This window comes from Cryptococcus neoformans (genome assembly GCF_000091045.1).
Source record: "Cryptococcus neoformans var. neoformans JEC21 chromosome 11 sequence".
Lineage (NCBI taxonomy): Eukaryota > Fungi > Basidiomycota > Tremellomycetes > Tremellales > Cryptococcaceae > Cryptococcus > Cryptococcus deneoformans.
In genome coordinates, this window is record NC_006680.1 from 788,679 (window position 1) to 801,921 (window position 13,243).

Below are 13,243 nucleotides of genomic sequence, written 5' to 3' on the forward strand. Positions count from 1 at the left end.
TAGACCAGAATATGGCCATACAGGCCGTCGTCCTTCACGGGCTCCGCAGACCGACTCGCAGGACTGGAAGACAAGAGACGAAAAGAAGCGGCCATTCGTTGTTTGTGGCCGAACTCTTCGGTCATGTGCCTTGGCAGGATAATAAACAAACAGCCCCGGAAACATTAATAATAAATTAATGATGATTTTCACTCATCGCACTTTCATTCGCCGCTTTCTCTACTCAGTCTCTCCTGCTCAGTGCTCGGCCGGCCCTGAAATATATACTTTTCTTCTCCTCCACTCGTCGGTGTACCCTCTTCATCCCCCGTCGTTGGTCGCTTCCGCTACTACCGAACATTCCGTGTTATGCGTTGTTTTCGCGTTTCATTGATGTAAAACCTCTCATTCACCTTCATCATCACCCATCCATCCCTTTCGGCTTCCTTCACATGTTATTTCTTGCTCTTTGCTTCCATCTTCCGTCCTGTCCTGTACCTTGCACTGCACATTATCATCATCACCAAACATTAATCGTACGCCGTCCATAAGCGGCGAACCCGAACGATAAGTAGCGAGAGTCTCATTACCTTGGAGCAACATCAGGTCAGACATGCAGGATATATATTGTACAATGCACATCACCTCACACATGTCACAGAGCTCTTCATCATTGTGCCATCAGGTGTACTTATCAAGTATAGATTATAGAAGCGTACTGCACGGTGCGCTGTCGCGCCTATCCTTAAACTTTAATGTGTTAATCTTCTATACCGCCAGCAGCATTGCTTCAGAGAGTATTGTAGATAACATAATTTAGCTGCCCTTTCTCGAAAAAGCGAAATGTTCCCTTGTATCATGGAGGTACGTTCCCATCCTTACACTCAGCGTCACCATTTTGATGTCTAGGCAGATCTTCCTGTGGTTCCGTCTACAAACGAAAACCATAAGAGCTTTTTCAGATTAGATCCGGTTGCATGACAGAAACGGCCGCTTCTTCACTTTTCAACCCACCATATATGACCAAACTTTCTTTGTGTTTCGCAGAATGTAGTAAAAAATGCATGGGATCTATGCAGCCTGAAAAAAAGGAAAGTCATGGCAGCTTACACGGAAACAGCAGTGACGTGAGTTAGTTACTGGAATGAAGAGCTTGAAAGAAGGCTGGCGCTGTTGATTACTGTTTCCGTACTTCTTTTATCATCTCCTTTACCACATTTCTACAGGTTAATGGAGATGTATACCCTGTAATTTGTAAATAAAGGCTCATCCTACTGCGTATTTAGGCCTTGATAAGACCATAGGCCATAATGGATACTGTTTCGGCTCCGATGGAGGAGGAGGTCCAGGTTTCTTCCGTCTTCCTCCACAGATAGCACCAAAAAGCTCCCCTTGGCCTCCGGCCTTTTTCCATCGCCAATAAGCCCAGAAAAACCATATGAGGAACTATAATTAATGTCAGTTTGGGCATGAAAAAAGTACCAGGGAGATGAAGACTGACCAATGCCCCTAAGCCGCCTAATATGCCGCCAATAATGGCAGCTGTAGAGTCACCTCCTGAGCCCTGATTGCTGTTCGTGTTTCCATCTCCAAAATCTGCAGTTGCCGTACTTCCTTTTGCCAAGCTCGTCGTCGTGCTTCCTGAGATAGTAGTGTTCCCACTTCTATTGCTAGTACCAGGTTGAACGGCCACAAAGTAGTCCAAGGCCAGTAGCATCCCATCATTTTCGTTCGTAATTTTGACTGTATGTTCATTCGAGGCATCGAGATAAGTGGTGAAGAATAGCAGAGTGTGGTATGTTTCAAATGTTGTCGAGGCGTTGTAGATGCCAATAGTGATCGAGTCGATTGAAATTGAAAAGCAGCCAAATTCGGGCCCTGTCATGCCGAAGATGTAGATAGCAGAGCCTGTAGTTCATGTCAACGTGTTACCTTCCGACGTGTCTGTCTACTGGGAAACGAGTGAAGGAAATCACGAATAGTCAAGAACGAAAGAACTACGAAGGAAAGGTTACTCCAGCCCGTCGGCCTGACGAGTAGTACGACGAGTCCGAAGATAGCGGGTGCCACCGCTGCTAAGTGAGCGGGAGGGACTGACCTTGAAAGGTGAAGCTCGCAGATGCATCTGCGCTCGACGTGTAGCTCACCGTATCTTGGTAGAAGGATCCTCCTTTTATGACAGGGACAGTCGATTGTGATGAGGATGTAGATGCAAATCCGCTGTAAGTGACTTCAGATGAAGCATCGTCAAGGGTTGAATTGTATGGGCTCCTGACAATGTGACAGAAATCAATTCTTCATCAGTCTACATTCCGTTGGCTTTTCTTAAATCCCTCACACCTACCCATATGAAACGACCTGCGTATTCAACTTGACTCCAGTCAATTCAAATCCCGAGGATGACCCATCTCCAGCACACTCCAACCTCGCCGAATGACTTCCAAAACTTGAAGTAAGCGCTGCGACGCCGGAGCTGGTCGAACAACTTTGGAGTGATCCGTCAAGACCCGCTTGGACAGAGTAGGATGCCGAGGATGACCAGTAAAATGCAATGTCGCCGACTTTGCAACCCGTCAACCATGACTATTGAATGTTATTACTAGGCAACTCACAGTACAGCGAATCTATCTGGACGGCAAACGTTGAAGATCCTTCACATTCGCTTGAGCCATCCTCATTCTGGAACCATGCTGAACCTGAGGCACCATTGCGTGAAGGTGTATAGGCTAATAGCGGTGAGCTCGGTCCTATATACACATCGACACTTGTATCGCTTGAGCTACTCATCCTACTTCACTATATTGAGTTGGCCATTCGCAAACGTTCTATGTCCCTCGCGACTTGGTGGAAATGTGAGATCCGGTGACCTAGTAGCACGAATACACTAGCAGGCTCCAACTGCCACGTATCGTTTCATACACTTTACAACGCTATTAAAGCCTTGGAAACTGGTCTTTTGGTGATACATCGCAAAGGATGGACATCAGTCACAAAGGACAATGGTTACGCGACATTTGTTGTGGACCCCCACACCTCCGAGTCGCATAATTTCAAAGGAAGGAGGGTTATATTGATTGTTTGGGTCTTCAATCGCAAACTTTCCCGTCACGATTAAGATATAAATACCTCGTCGTGGACCGACACTAATCTTCAAACAGCATCGACGAACTACTTGCGAACAGCTTAAAGACCTACTAGCAGCTGAGCTGTACATTGCTTGACGCACATAACAAATACATATAACAAGCAAGTCCCTCCATAACCGTCCACGCTGTACATATGAGATGCTAACTGCCAGCAGAATGATCGTCTACTCCGCGGCTGGCCCTCTGGTTTCCTCCATGCCCTTCTACACCGGCATTTATGGCGGTCTTTATAATGGCTGGGGTCGATATGGCGTTGGACCGAACTATGGAACAGGTTGGACAGGATCCTGGTACGGACCTTACAGCTACATGTCTGGTACCTACTGGTGATCGAGAGATAATATGACATCTCCAAAATACACCATGTTTCAGCAGAGAAGAAAGAGAAAATAAGTGAAAGAAGAAGTGTTTGTTGTTATTCTACTGTACCTTTTTATGAAGCCGTGTGCAAGTAGTTGCGCTTCTGTATCATGACTCGATGTATACCGTGCCGTCGTGCATGACGAAACCGTTCGGACAGGCAATATATCCGGAAATTATAGATGGACACTTAAAGACGGTCGGCTGCACAGCAGGGGTGATTGAAAGGATGGAATCAAAGGTTGATTTCTTGATCAGCCCGGGCTAATCGTAAGTTCATTGACCGGCGATACTATTATATGATGCTATTCGTCAGGAGCTGAAGGCTATAAAAGCTCGTCAGTCAAGTAAATTCCATAGGTCTTCCGTGTTGTGTACAATGGACGGAAACCGCCTCACACTTACCTCATATCGCCATTACGACGGGGAGGATTGCGCAAGATATCCCGCCCCCGCCTTTTGCCATCACCAACGCTATTATTCGTCTCATCCAGAAGCCTTCACACGTCGAGCACACTCTTTGCCATCTCGGGAGCGAACCCAAGTATTCCACGACAATCCTGAAAGAGGCTTCCCCATAGCTAATAACTGCACTCATCCTGGATACACCAATCTAGATCCTGAGAGGGCACAGATGTTTTATGACAATCCTGAGGATAGTTTCCTCTTCGCTGGCGCCGTTTCCCACCCAACAATGCACGCCCACTCTTTACCTCTTTTAGGTCCCGCCCGCCTCAGACCCCACCCTCTTGCTCCAGCTAAACCTCTTCAAGACTTGGGGTTTGGGCCTAGCCCGCTTTTCGGATGGGGGTCAGTCATGCCCCAAGGTCATTCTTATGGTCAGCCAAAGTATCTCAGATACCAGAAACCCGATCACAGGCGATTTTGCTACAGCGTCGGTAAGGCTGAGGTACCTTATGCGTCGCTTCCGGGAGGACCCCTATGGGGTTATGCAGCTCATATGGCTGAACAGTTGGTCAGAAGGTAGATTTCAATAAGCGGATGACATTGTTGCAGTATTGTTGCGGTGGTACATAGTAGTTGTAGTAGCGCGGTGAGACAGATGGCATCGTACAGCTTGATAGGCTTGTTGTAATTTCATACATGGTTGTATATCCGATGAAAATGTATATTCTTCTCATGCTACCATGTTTCTAAACCAGTCAGCCCTTGGTTCTGTGACAAACATGAAAACCGAAAGGTTTTACAGAAATAGAATGATTATCCTTTGGAGTGCGATGGCATGAATATCCTTTGTAAACTCATACTGCCTCCTTTGAACCTGCGCTGTCTAGGTGCGACCATTGATATGTATAGCTGCAGCCGTACGCCAGTGAATATAGAGATGCGGATGTAAGAGACGAGCAATTCAACACGAACATCAAATCGGTCCATCGCCATGGCAGCACAACTTCCGGAACAAATAATGCCGGGCGGATTCCCGAGGTAAGATTGCTCAAAGCTCATCGCTTTTTCTGTTTCGCACGCATTTCTCCTGATGTTAACCTCAATACAGCAGCTTCCCTCAAGACACTCCAGAATATCCCGACCAATACTTTTACAAGGACCAGCAACCACCATCAGAAGATTATAATCCATATTCCTCAGACATCTCACCAGCACCTGGGAATACCAATAATGGTGCACAAGGTCAGCAAGAGGGTCAACGGTCACACGACTACTTTCAACATAACCAACCAAACTCGCCAGCCATTCATCAGCAGCCCTTAGCTCCGGACCCTCAATCGCAAGTGCTTCCCCCTCAAGTACGGCACCAACATCCTTCTTCTCAAGCTCCACAGCAACATCAATGGCCCCCTCCTAATCCGCATTACTACCATCACACAGCGGATCAGGTCTACTCTCCGAGGCAAGACTCGGCGGCCCGTTTCCCCACAAGGAACTCTGAGGAATACGATGGGGATCGCTCCTACCGTTCTCAGCGGCGTGCCAAGAAATATGGGGGGGTTAAAGAGCCAGAGAAGCGAGCCTCACTCTATCCAGCTTCGATGATGAGCTAATTAGTGTCTGTACAGGCCTCAACAGATTCAAATCATAACTCAGGGAAAAGATACCGGATCTAGCTCAACAGACATAGCGAACCAGATGCAAATGATGATGATGAATCAGATGATGATGCAGCAAATGCATTCGCAACAAATGCAAGCAGCACAGATGGCAGCGATGACACAACAGACATTCCAAAGTTTACAAAACAGCGGCAACAACAATAATCAAAACAGCAACCAAAACAACGATTGGGCGCCCAAAAAGAGGAGTCGAAAGTCTAAACCAGCGGTGAATATTCAAAGTGGGTCGCAATGGAACTACTTTCATTCAGGTTTCTAATACCAGTAACAGCCATTCAACACATGTCTGCGCGTAAAAGATCTTCCAAGACCAAGGTCATTCAAGCTGCTTCGCCTCAAGCTCCCGAAATTGTCGTCCTTCGGCCACCCCGTGAGCTACAATTCTACCGATACAGGGCTTCTGAAAGTTTATCCATTTTGCTCCAGCTGCTGCTCCGCCAGCGCCACCAGTTATAGCCCCTCCCTCAACTGCCGAATATGTCGATAATATGGCCATCGACAATTGGCAAGAAGCTACTATCATTTTATGCTTTGCAGCTATCGGATTAATTTATTTGATTTGTTCGCGAGCTAACGATAAAGGCGACGGGAAAGAAAAGAAACCAGACTTGGCAAAAAAGCACCTGTCCTGATTCTTGTCTTCCTTTGCAGGGTTCGAAATATTTTTATTGTACTTATCATCTATCTTCTAGACTTTGGGTGTGAATCCACTATGCCAACCATTTTTGCTGGCCAAACGGAGTAGAATAGCTGCCGAGAGATCGACGTAACATTCTTTCATCTGTGAAGCACTTTGCTGTCTTCCGCGACCTCCTTTCAGCCTTCCCTTCACATTAACAAAAAGGATAGGGCTGTCAGTCGCAGCAAATCTGGAGTCGCGGTGTTAGGCAAAGTTTTAAAAGGTTCAGGTTGGTATTCACAAATTTATTGCGGTTGGCGATATCCGGAAAATGGAGCCGTACCCCTCCTATGAAGAGGGGTTACCTTCAGAATACCTCTCACCCGAATATATTGATCCCCTATATATTCCGACACCAGAATACCTCCCATCCGACGAGTACCCACCACCAGCAAGGTACGATATTCCGATGGATTATGGACACCCCGAAGGTTACCAGCCACCATTTCAGCCAGTGTATCAGTTTGTTCCTCAAGGATACAAAGACAGCGATGCGCTCGATGGCATCATTATAGACGATCACTGGATAGATCCTAACATTGACGATGAGGATGATGTGTGGTCCGAAGAGTCTTGGATCCCATATTCATCGCATGCAGTGCCCAACCTCAGAGACTCCGCAGTCTCCCCAACAAGTCAAAGTGGCAATCAGCAAGTAGTCATTGCTCCCCTAACCAATTGGTACCCAACGCCGTCTGACCTTAGACAACATTACTGTGACCTGCATCAATCAGAGTGTCTGCATCAGCAAATGCCTGTAGAAACAAACTCGACTGAGAGGAGTAATACTACTCTTGAAGATGATCTGACCCAGGGCACTGACCTGAAGCACATCGATTGGTCAGGAGTCGGACTCGCTTTCACTTTACTCCTTATTATTCTTTTCGCGATACACGCGAGCTGGTCAGGCGACGATGAGGAGGAGGGGGAGAACAAGGGAAAAGACAGCCCAGGGAGTAGATCACACAGTAAAGACAAGAACGAATCGAGTAAAAAAAAAGGAGAAACGAAGAAGGAACAAAAGGAATCAAGAAGCGACAAAGACAACGAGAAAAAAGAAGCAGGAAGAAAAAACGGTGATGAGAAAGATAATGATAAAGACAAGAAGAAATCAAGTTCAAGGATCTCTTCAAAGAATGACGCTGCCGAGGGTAATGATGACAAGGGATCTTTGAAAGGTAAAGGAGAAGGGGAGAAGAAAAAAGATGGGAGCAGCAGCAAGTCTAAAAAACCCAACGATGACAAGAAGTCTTCCGAGAAAAGCGACAAAGTTGATGGCGACAAGAAATCAGATCCGAAAAAAGATGACAAAGCCGAAGGATTGGAGAAGAAAGACGTTAAGAAGAAGTCTTCGTCCTCAGACGACAAGAAGGAAGACAAGAGGGGCAGTGGTGGGGAAAAGAAGGAGGAAAGGAATAAGAAGGAGGAAAGGAATAAGGAAGATGAGAACAAAGCAAGCAGGGGCGAGAAAAAAGAAGATAAGAATTCCAATAGCAGGGAAAAGAAAGACGACAAGAAAGCTGCTGGCGATAAAAAGGAGGATAAAAAGGCAACAGGGGAAAAGAAAGATGAGAAGAAAGCAGCAGGCGCAAGTAGAAATAAGGACGATAAGAAATCCGCTACAGGCGAGAAGAGAGATGAGAAAAGGGCTGTTGGAGCAGAAAAGAAAGATGATAAGAAAGTTGCCGCAGCAGACAAGGACGATAAGAAAGCAGCCGGAGGAAACAGGAAAGACGACAAGGAAGCAACTGGAGCAGAGAAGAAAGCAGCTGGAGCAGAGAAGAAAGATGATAAAAAAGCCGGAGACACGAAGGCAGAGAGAAAAGTGGAGAAAAAGGAAGTGGAGGGAGAGAGGAAGAAGGACGATAAGAAAGTAGGAGAGAAAAAACATGACGAAAAAGTGGCCGAAGGTGACAAGAAGAACGACAAAAGCCAAAGCGGACGAAAGAAGCACGATGAGAAAGTAGGAGAGAAAAAACATGACGAAAAAGTGGCCGGAGGTGACAAGAAGGACGACGAAAGCCAAAGCGGACGAAAGAAGCCTTCTTCTGGAGATAAGGAAGGTGGGGACAAAAGGCTTGACCATAAGAAGACAGATAAAAAAAATAATGAGGAGAAAGACGACAAAAAAGCTGGAGAGAAAAAGTCTGGAAGCAAGGAGGGCGATAAGAAGCCGGGAGACAAAAAAGGTGACAAAAAGGCGGAAAATAGGAATGAGGAAGCTGGTAAAAAGCCTGCAAACGAGAAAGAAGCGGTCAATAAGCCAGGTGAAAAGAAAGAGATGGATAAAAACCCTAAAGATAACAAGGAAATGGACGAGAAACTGGCAGGAGACAAGAAAAATGATGGGAAAAGTGAGAAAAAAGGAAAAGGGTCTGTATTAGAGGAAAGGGGGGGAGAAGGAAAAGGCGACAAGAAGGAATCGAAGAAGTCCGGAAATGACAAACGGAAGCATGAAAAGAAGTATGAAGAGGACAAGGAAAGAGAGGGGACGAAAGAAGAAGGCAAGAAGGATAAAAGCGAACAGAAGGATGATCCAAAGAAAGATGGAAAGGGATCATTAACTTCTGGGTCCAGCAAAACGAAAAACGAGAAAGACGATGAAAGATCGTGGTTCAGTTCTCATATACTAATCGGTCTCTTGCTTCTTCTTCCCTTGCTTGCCATGACGGGCCGATCTCGAATGCCTATCATCTATGACCCGGCTGCGAATCGCCCGTCCATTCTGACCGGTAGTGGGCTTGGAGATATACTTGCGTCACCCGTTATGGCAGCTTCGAAGGGTCTAAAAAGGGCAACAACCAGTCCAAGGGCAAGCTCGTCTGGCGCTCGATGGGTAGTCAATGAACAACCTGAACCAAAAGCACACATTCACATTAACAATGTCAATTCTCAGGGAAACGGTAATCCCATCAACATAAGGGAACCATCGAGTGAACCGGCGGTTGAGATTACTGTCGAGGAATCATCGCTTGCTGCCGAGCAATTACTCAATCGACCGCATTCTCCTCCTGTGCTGGAGGAGGAGAGAATTTGGGAGCCAATCAACTTTCGTTTCACAGGTCCTGCAAATCCCGATCGTCTTTGGAACATGATTTTTGCATGTTTCATAGTTGCGTTGCCGTTGATCGTAGACCAGGTAATGGATTACCCCGAACGCAGGTACTCACAGCCAGATTATCTTCCACCAGCCTCCCAACTCATCCTTCTAAGTGCCTCATTCCTCATCTGTGCAGTTATCGGCGACTGGCATTTTGGCTGGTCAAGCACCATCGCCCCGTTTGCAGAAGTCTCCATATCAGGAGCACAGCGCGGTTTGACTCCGTTAATTGTCGGTGTAGTTGAGACAGGCGAGTCTCTAATTTGGAGTCTTGAAGATGTAATGTTCGGAGATGGGAGAGTCTTGCTGGGAATGGGCCTCGCCGCTCTTGGTGTGGTTTTGTTTAGCCAGAGACAGCCTAGTCTGGACGTGCCAAAGACTGACTACGCGTCTAGTACTGTTCAAGCAATGTATTTCTTGGGTGCCTTGTTGATCGGAATGTTTGTATGGAATGCCTAGTCGTATCCGAAGTGGTGAGTACTTTGTACGAGGTCATATATGTTTATCACGCACTAATCACCCATCTTATTCTCTTGCAATATAAGATGCTGTAAAGCCTATCAGAATCTTGCTAGAAGTGCTACTGATGAGTGCGGGACGTCCACTGATATGAATGTTATGACTCGTTCCCAACAAGGTCCGGTCTTGAAGACGAGATGGAAAGCCGTAGTTTATTAAGCAATGAAGTATGTGTATGATATGCTCCTTGACACTTGTCCGTCGGTGGATGGTATAGGGCGGAAGTATTTATGCTTGGGAAGATCAGGCAAGCTTATATACTAGTGAGTTATGTTTATGTAGAAGGGTTGTGCAAGGTAAGACGAGAGCGAGCAATGGGAGCTCGAGGACCTTTCCCAAAGTAACTTATGAAATACTGATCTTCAAGGGAAAGGAAATCAAGATCGCGGAGGACGGACCTGCAAGTATTGTGGAAACTGTAAAAAGATGACGACTATGATGGAGGGAGTGGAAAAGCAGGATGACCGCTTGAAAATTGTCAGCTGGCTCAAGTCAGTCCTTTGCCAATTTTGCAGATAGGGAATGTAGTATGTTTTGTTAATCGTGCCGGTAGCAACTCGTGCCATGAGTTTCTGTGGCTGCAAAGTAATGCTGGAAACCTTAGGAAAGCACATGTATAATCCAATAATAAAGATATGTTTGACCTCTTCAGCGCATAATAGATGTACCAGTTGCATATACATCAGATGTACCATGAGCTTTCTGATTATTACAAGACCCGATAATCGTTTCACCGCTAAAGTATACACCAAGATACTCAAAACCCTATCTCAATAACCCTCCAGACAAATAATTAGATAACCTATAAATCCTTTAAACCCTTTCCTTTTCCTTTTCGTCAAAGTGCTCCAGGTGCTCAGCTCCATGCTTCTCCTCCTCGTCGAGTGTTCGGCCTTCGAGCTCGACTGCTCGTCTCGCAATCTCGGCCTCTCGTTCCTCCTTGGTGACGGAACCAAAGATGACGTCCATAGACTCCAAAGAGACACCTGATGTCTCGGGAAGGAACATGGCGAGACAGAACGAAATTATATTGATAGCAGCGAAAAAGAAGAACTAATCGCACTGTCAGCTCTTGAGATAAATCATAAAACAGTAATTGCTACTTACGATCCCACCCTTAGGCATGTGAATGACCATGAGAGGGGTAGCCTTGGTAACAGCAAAGTTCCAGAGCCATTGGGTGGCGGCGGCAGTCATGAGACCATAATGACGTGTGCGGTTGTTGAAGACTATTCAAGCTCAAGTCAGACGCCTGTTTATACTGTAAATGCTACAATCACTCACTCTCAGAACAGATAACCCATGGAAGAGGACCAACAGAGAAGCACTGTGATGTAGGTTAGTAGCGTTTGACAAATTGACAGCTTATTGCTCACGTAAGGGATGACGAAAAGGTAAATCATGACAGCTGGATTATGTCAGTATTTTTTTATTAAAATTATTAGAATCTTATGAAACTCACCCATAGCGATGGAAGCAGCGGAAGTAGTAGTGGCGTTTTTGTCAGGAAGGTGGGTGTTGAAGATGGCACCGATGATCCAAAGGAACAAGGACATAAGGCTGACACCCAAGAGCAAAGGCTTCTTCCTGCCGAATCTCTCAATACCGAAGGCGATGAAAGTACCGGTGGCAATAATCTTGACGATACCGTAGATACCACTGGCGAGCAATCCAGACTTGCTACCTCTGATACCTATTATAGAGTTAGTCAGCGTGATTCGCCTGCTTACATGGAAGTGTTAAGACATACCGATAGACTGGAAAATAATGGGAGCATAGTAAGAAATAGAGTTCTGACCACTCCATTGCTGAAGGGTGAAGACAACGAAAGCGATGATGAATCGGATGGGGTTACCCTTGGCAAAAACTTCCCTCCAAGAGGCGCCCTTGGTAGCCTCCTCCTCCTCCCTGATAGCAGCGGCGATTTCAGCATATTCAAGCTGAACAGACTGGTCGGTGACGGGAAGCTTCCTAATCCAAGCGAGGTTGGCAAGTGCTCTTTCGTCCTTGTGCTTGGTTGCGAGCCATCGAGGGGATTCTTTGAGGAGAGGCAAGAGCATGACCATGATACCAACAGGGACGAGCTGGAAGCCGATGGGGATTCGCCACACAATGTTCCCTCGGTTTTGGTCCATGAAGCTGTGGAACATCAGCAAAATCAACAAGCGTTTCCATCTAAAACAAGACACGTACGTTACACCATAATTAATCCAGTAGGAGAAGGCAACGCCGATGACGACAATAACCTGGAACATACCAGTGATTCGGCCACGAATTTCCTTAGGCGCAATCTCACCTGTGCTATCGTTAGCTTCTGCGACCACAGGCAATGCTAAAATCACTTACTGGCATAGGTAGGGCAGACAGCTGACATGAGACCTACTCCGAAACCCGAAGTGAATCGTCCTCCGTATACCCATGACAGCTGAGAGCTGGCCGCAGTTTGGAAGCAGGCACCGATGATGAAGATCCAGCATCCAACTGATAACACATTAGCTCCAAACCAACTGTACCCTGGAGATTCATAAATTAAATTAACTTACCCATAAGAGAGTACTTTCGACCCAACCAGTCGTTGACCCAAGCGGCAATAATGGCACCGAAGAAGGCTCCGCCTTGTAGGATAGCAACAATGTTACCCTGCAAATCCGCAATTTCGTCACTGGTTCCAGTGATGTTAAAAGATGTGGCAAAAGAAGAAAGAGCGATGACGCCTCCACCAAGACCAGTATCGTAACCGAAAAGGAAGATACCTAGGAAGCCTACACTAGCGAGCAGATACGCTCGAGAGTGGGCATGCCATGGTCGTCGCTCCGAATCAGATGTGGGAACCATGGAGGCCTCCATTGCTTCCTGGCGAAGGCGCTTAGATCTGTGATAATGTGGCTGTCAAAACTTGGCCAATGTGGAGTAACTCCGGTTACTCACCCAAAACCGACCATCTTGAAGAAGAGTGATCTATTACTGAGTCCGCGTTAAAATTGAAGTTGGTCAAGTAAGACTCAGGTGGGTAATACTCCGTATCAAGAGGCGAAAGCGTTTGAGTATGAAATCCACTGATTGGCTTGATCTGCTTTTGCTTCTCTTAACCTCTCATGTATATATAGCATTCCCAGGACCCATAGCGTCAGTTAGCCGCCCATAATAATAAGGAGTCGTCCGTCACACATGACATTCAACGGGCCGTCGGTGACTGTCGGTCCGAAAAATTGGAGCGTCTCCTGATAAAAAAACTCAAATCAAAGTATTTGATTGCCACCTTGATAAATCAAACAAGGCGGGGAAAGGATTAAGCAGCGGTCGACGAAGAGAAGGCCGAAACATCGAAGCCAAAAAGGTTTAGAAATTCAATTCGCCGCCGCAAAACATG

General features: G+C 46.3%; 3 protein-coding genes and 1 pseudogene across 3 annotated transcripts; 1 reads left to right on the forward strand and 3 right to left on the reverse strand.

The window, feature by feature from the left end:
• Nucleotides 1–1,043: 1,043 nt before the first annotated feature.
• On the reverse strand, nucleotides 1,044–2,935 carry CNK02705 (hypothetical protein). Its single transcript, XM_024658813.1, has 5 exons — nucleotides 2,592–2,935; nucleotides 2,324–2,540; nucleotides 2,078–2,250; nucleotides 1,481–1,887; nucleotides 1,044–1,425 (listed from the first exon to the last, which is right to left on the reverse strand). Exons 1-5 carry the CDS (start codon nucleotides 2,764–2,766, stop codon nucleotides 1,246–1,248), a joined length of 1,152 nt encoding a protein of 383 aa, XP_024514647.1. The 5' UTR covers nucleotides 2,767–2,935; the 3' UTR covers nucleotides 1,044–1,245.
• Nucleotides 2,936–3,202: 267 nt separating this feature from the next.
• On the reverse strand, nucleotides 3,203–4,837 carry CNK02710 (annotated as a pseudogene).
• Nucleotides 4,838–4,979: 142 nt separating this feature from the next.
• Nucleotides 4,980–10,477, forward strand: CNK02720 (conserved hypothetical protein). Its single transcript, XM_024658091.1, has 4 exons — nucleotides 4,980–5,796; nucleotides 5,847–5,945; nucleotides 6,002–9,827; nucleotides 9,900–10,477. Exon 3 carries the CDS (start codon nucleotides 6,526–6,528, stop codon nucleotides 9,811–9,813), a length of 3,288 nt encoding a protein of 1,095 aa, XP_024513745.1. The 5' UTR covers nucleotides 4,980–5,796; nucleotides 5,847–5,945; nucleotides 6,002–6,525; the 3' UTR covers nucleotides 9,814–9,827; nucleotides 9,900–10,477.
• Nucleotides 10,478–10,526: 49 nt separating this feature from the next.
• CNK02730 (sugar transporter, putative) lies at nucleotides 10,527–13,160 on the reverse strand. The gene is made up of 10 exons (XM_567870.2): nucleotides 12,802–13,160; nucleotides 12,417–12,745; nucleotides 12,220–12,354; nucleotides 12,067–12,169; nucleotides 11,624–12,012; nucleotides 11,336–11,566; nucleotides 11,250–11,281; nucleotides 11,158–11,200; nucleotides 10,981–11,102; nucleotides 10,527–10,926 (listed from the first exon to the last, which is right to left on the reverse strand). The coding sequence occupies exons 1-10, from the start codon at nucleotides 12,813–12,815 to the stop codon at nucleotides 10,687–10,689; spliced, it is 1,638 nt and encodes a 545-aa protein (XP_567870.1). The 5' UTR covers nucleotides 12,816–13,160; the 3' UTR covers nucleotides 10,527–10,686.
• Nucleotides 13,161–13,243: the final 83 nt, after the last annotated feature.

Bases quoted from the DNA above. Each gene is read 5' to 3' on its own strand.
- CNK02720 (XM_024658091.1), top strand. From the start codon at position 6,526: ATGGAGCCGTACCCCTCCTATGAAGAGGGGTTACCTTCAGAATACCTC.
- CNK02705 (XM_024658813.1), bottom strand. From the start codon at position 2,766: ATGAGTAGCTCAAGCGATACAAGTGTCGATGTGTATATAGGACCGAGC. The intron at 2,541-2,591 runs GTGAGTTGCCTA...CGGGTTGCAAAG, and splicing joins CCAGATAGATTCGCTGTACT to TCGGCGACATTGCATTTTAC. The intron at 1,426-1,480 runs GTCAGTCTTCAT...CATTAATTATAG, and splicing joins TAGGCGGCTTAGGGGCATTG to TTCCTCATATGGTTTTTCTG.
- CNK02730 (XM_567870.2), bottom strand. The intron at 12,170-12,219 runs GTAAGTGATTTT...ACGATAGCACAG, and splicing joins TGTCTGCCCTACCTATGCCA to GTGAGATTGCGCCTAAGGAA. The intron at 11,201-11,249 runs GTGAGCAATAAG...CCTACATCACAG, and splicing joins ACCTTTTCGTCATCCCTTAC to TGCTTCTCTGTTGGTCCTCT.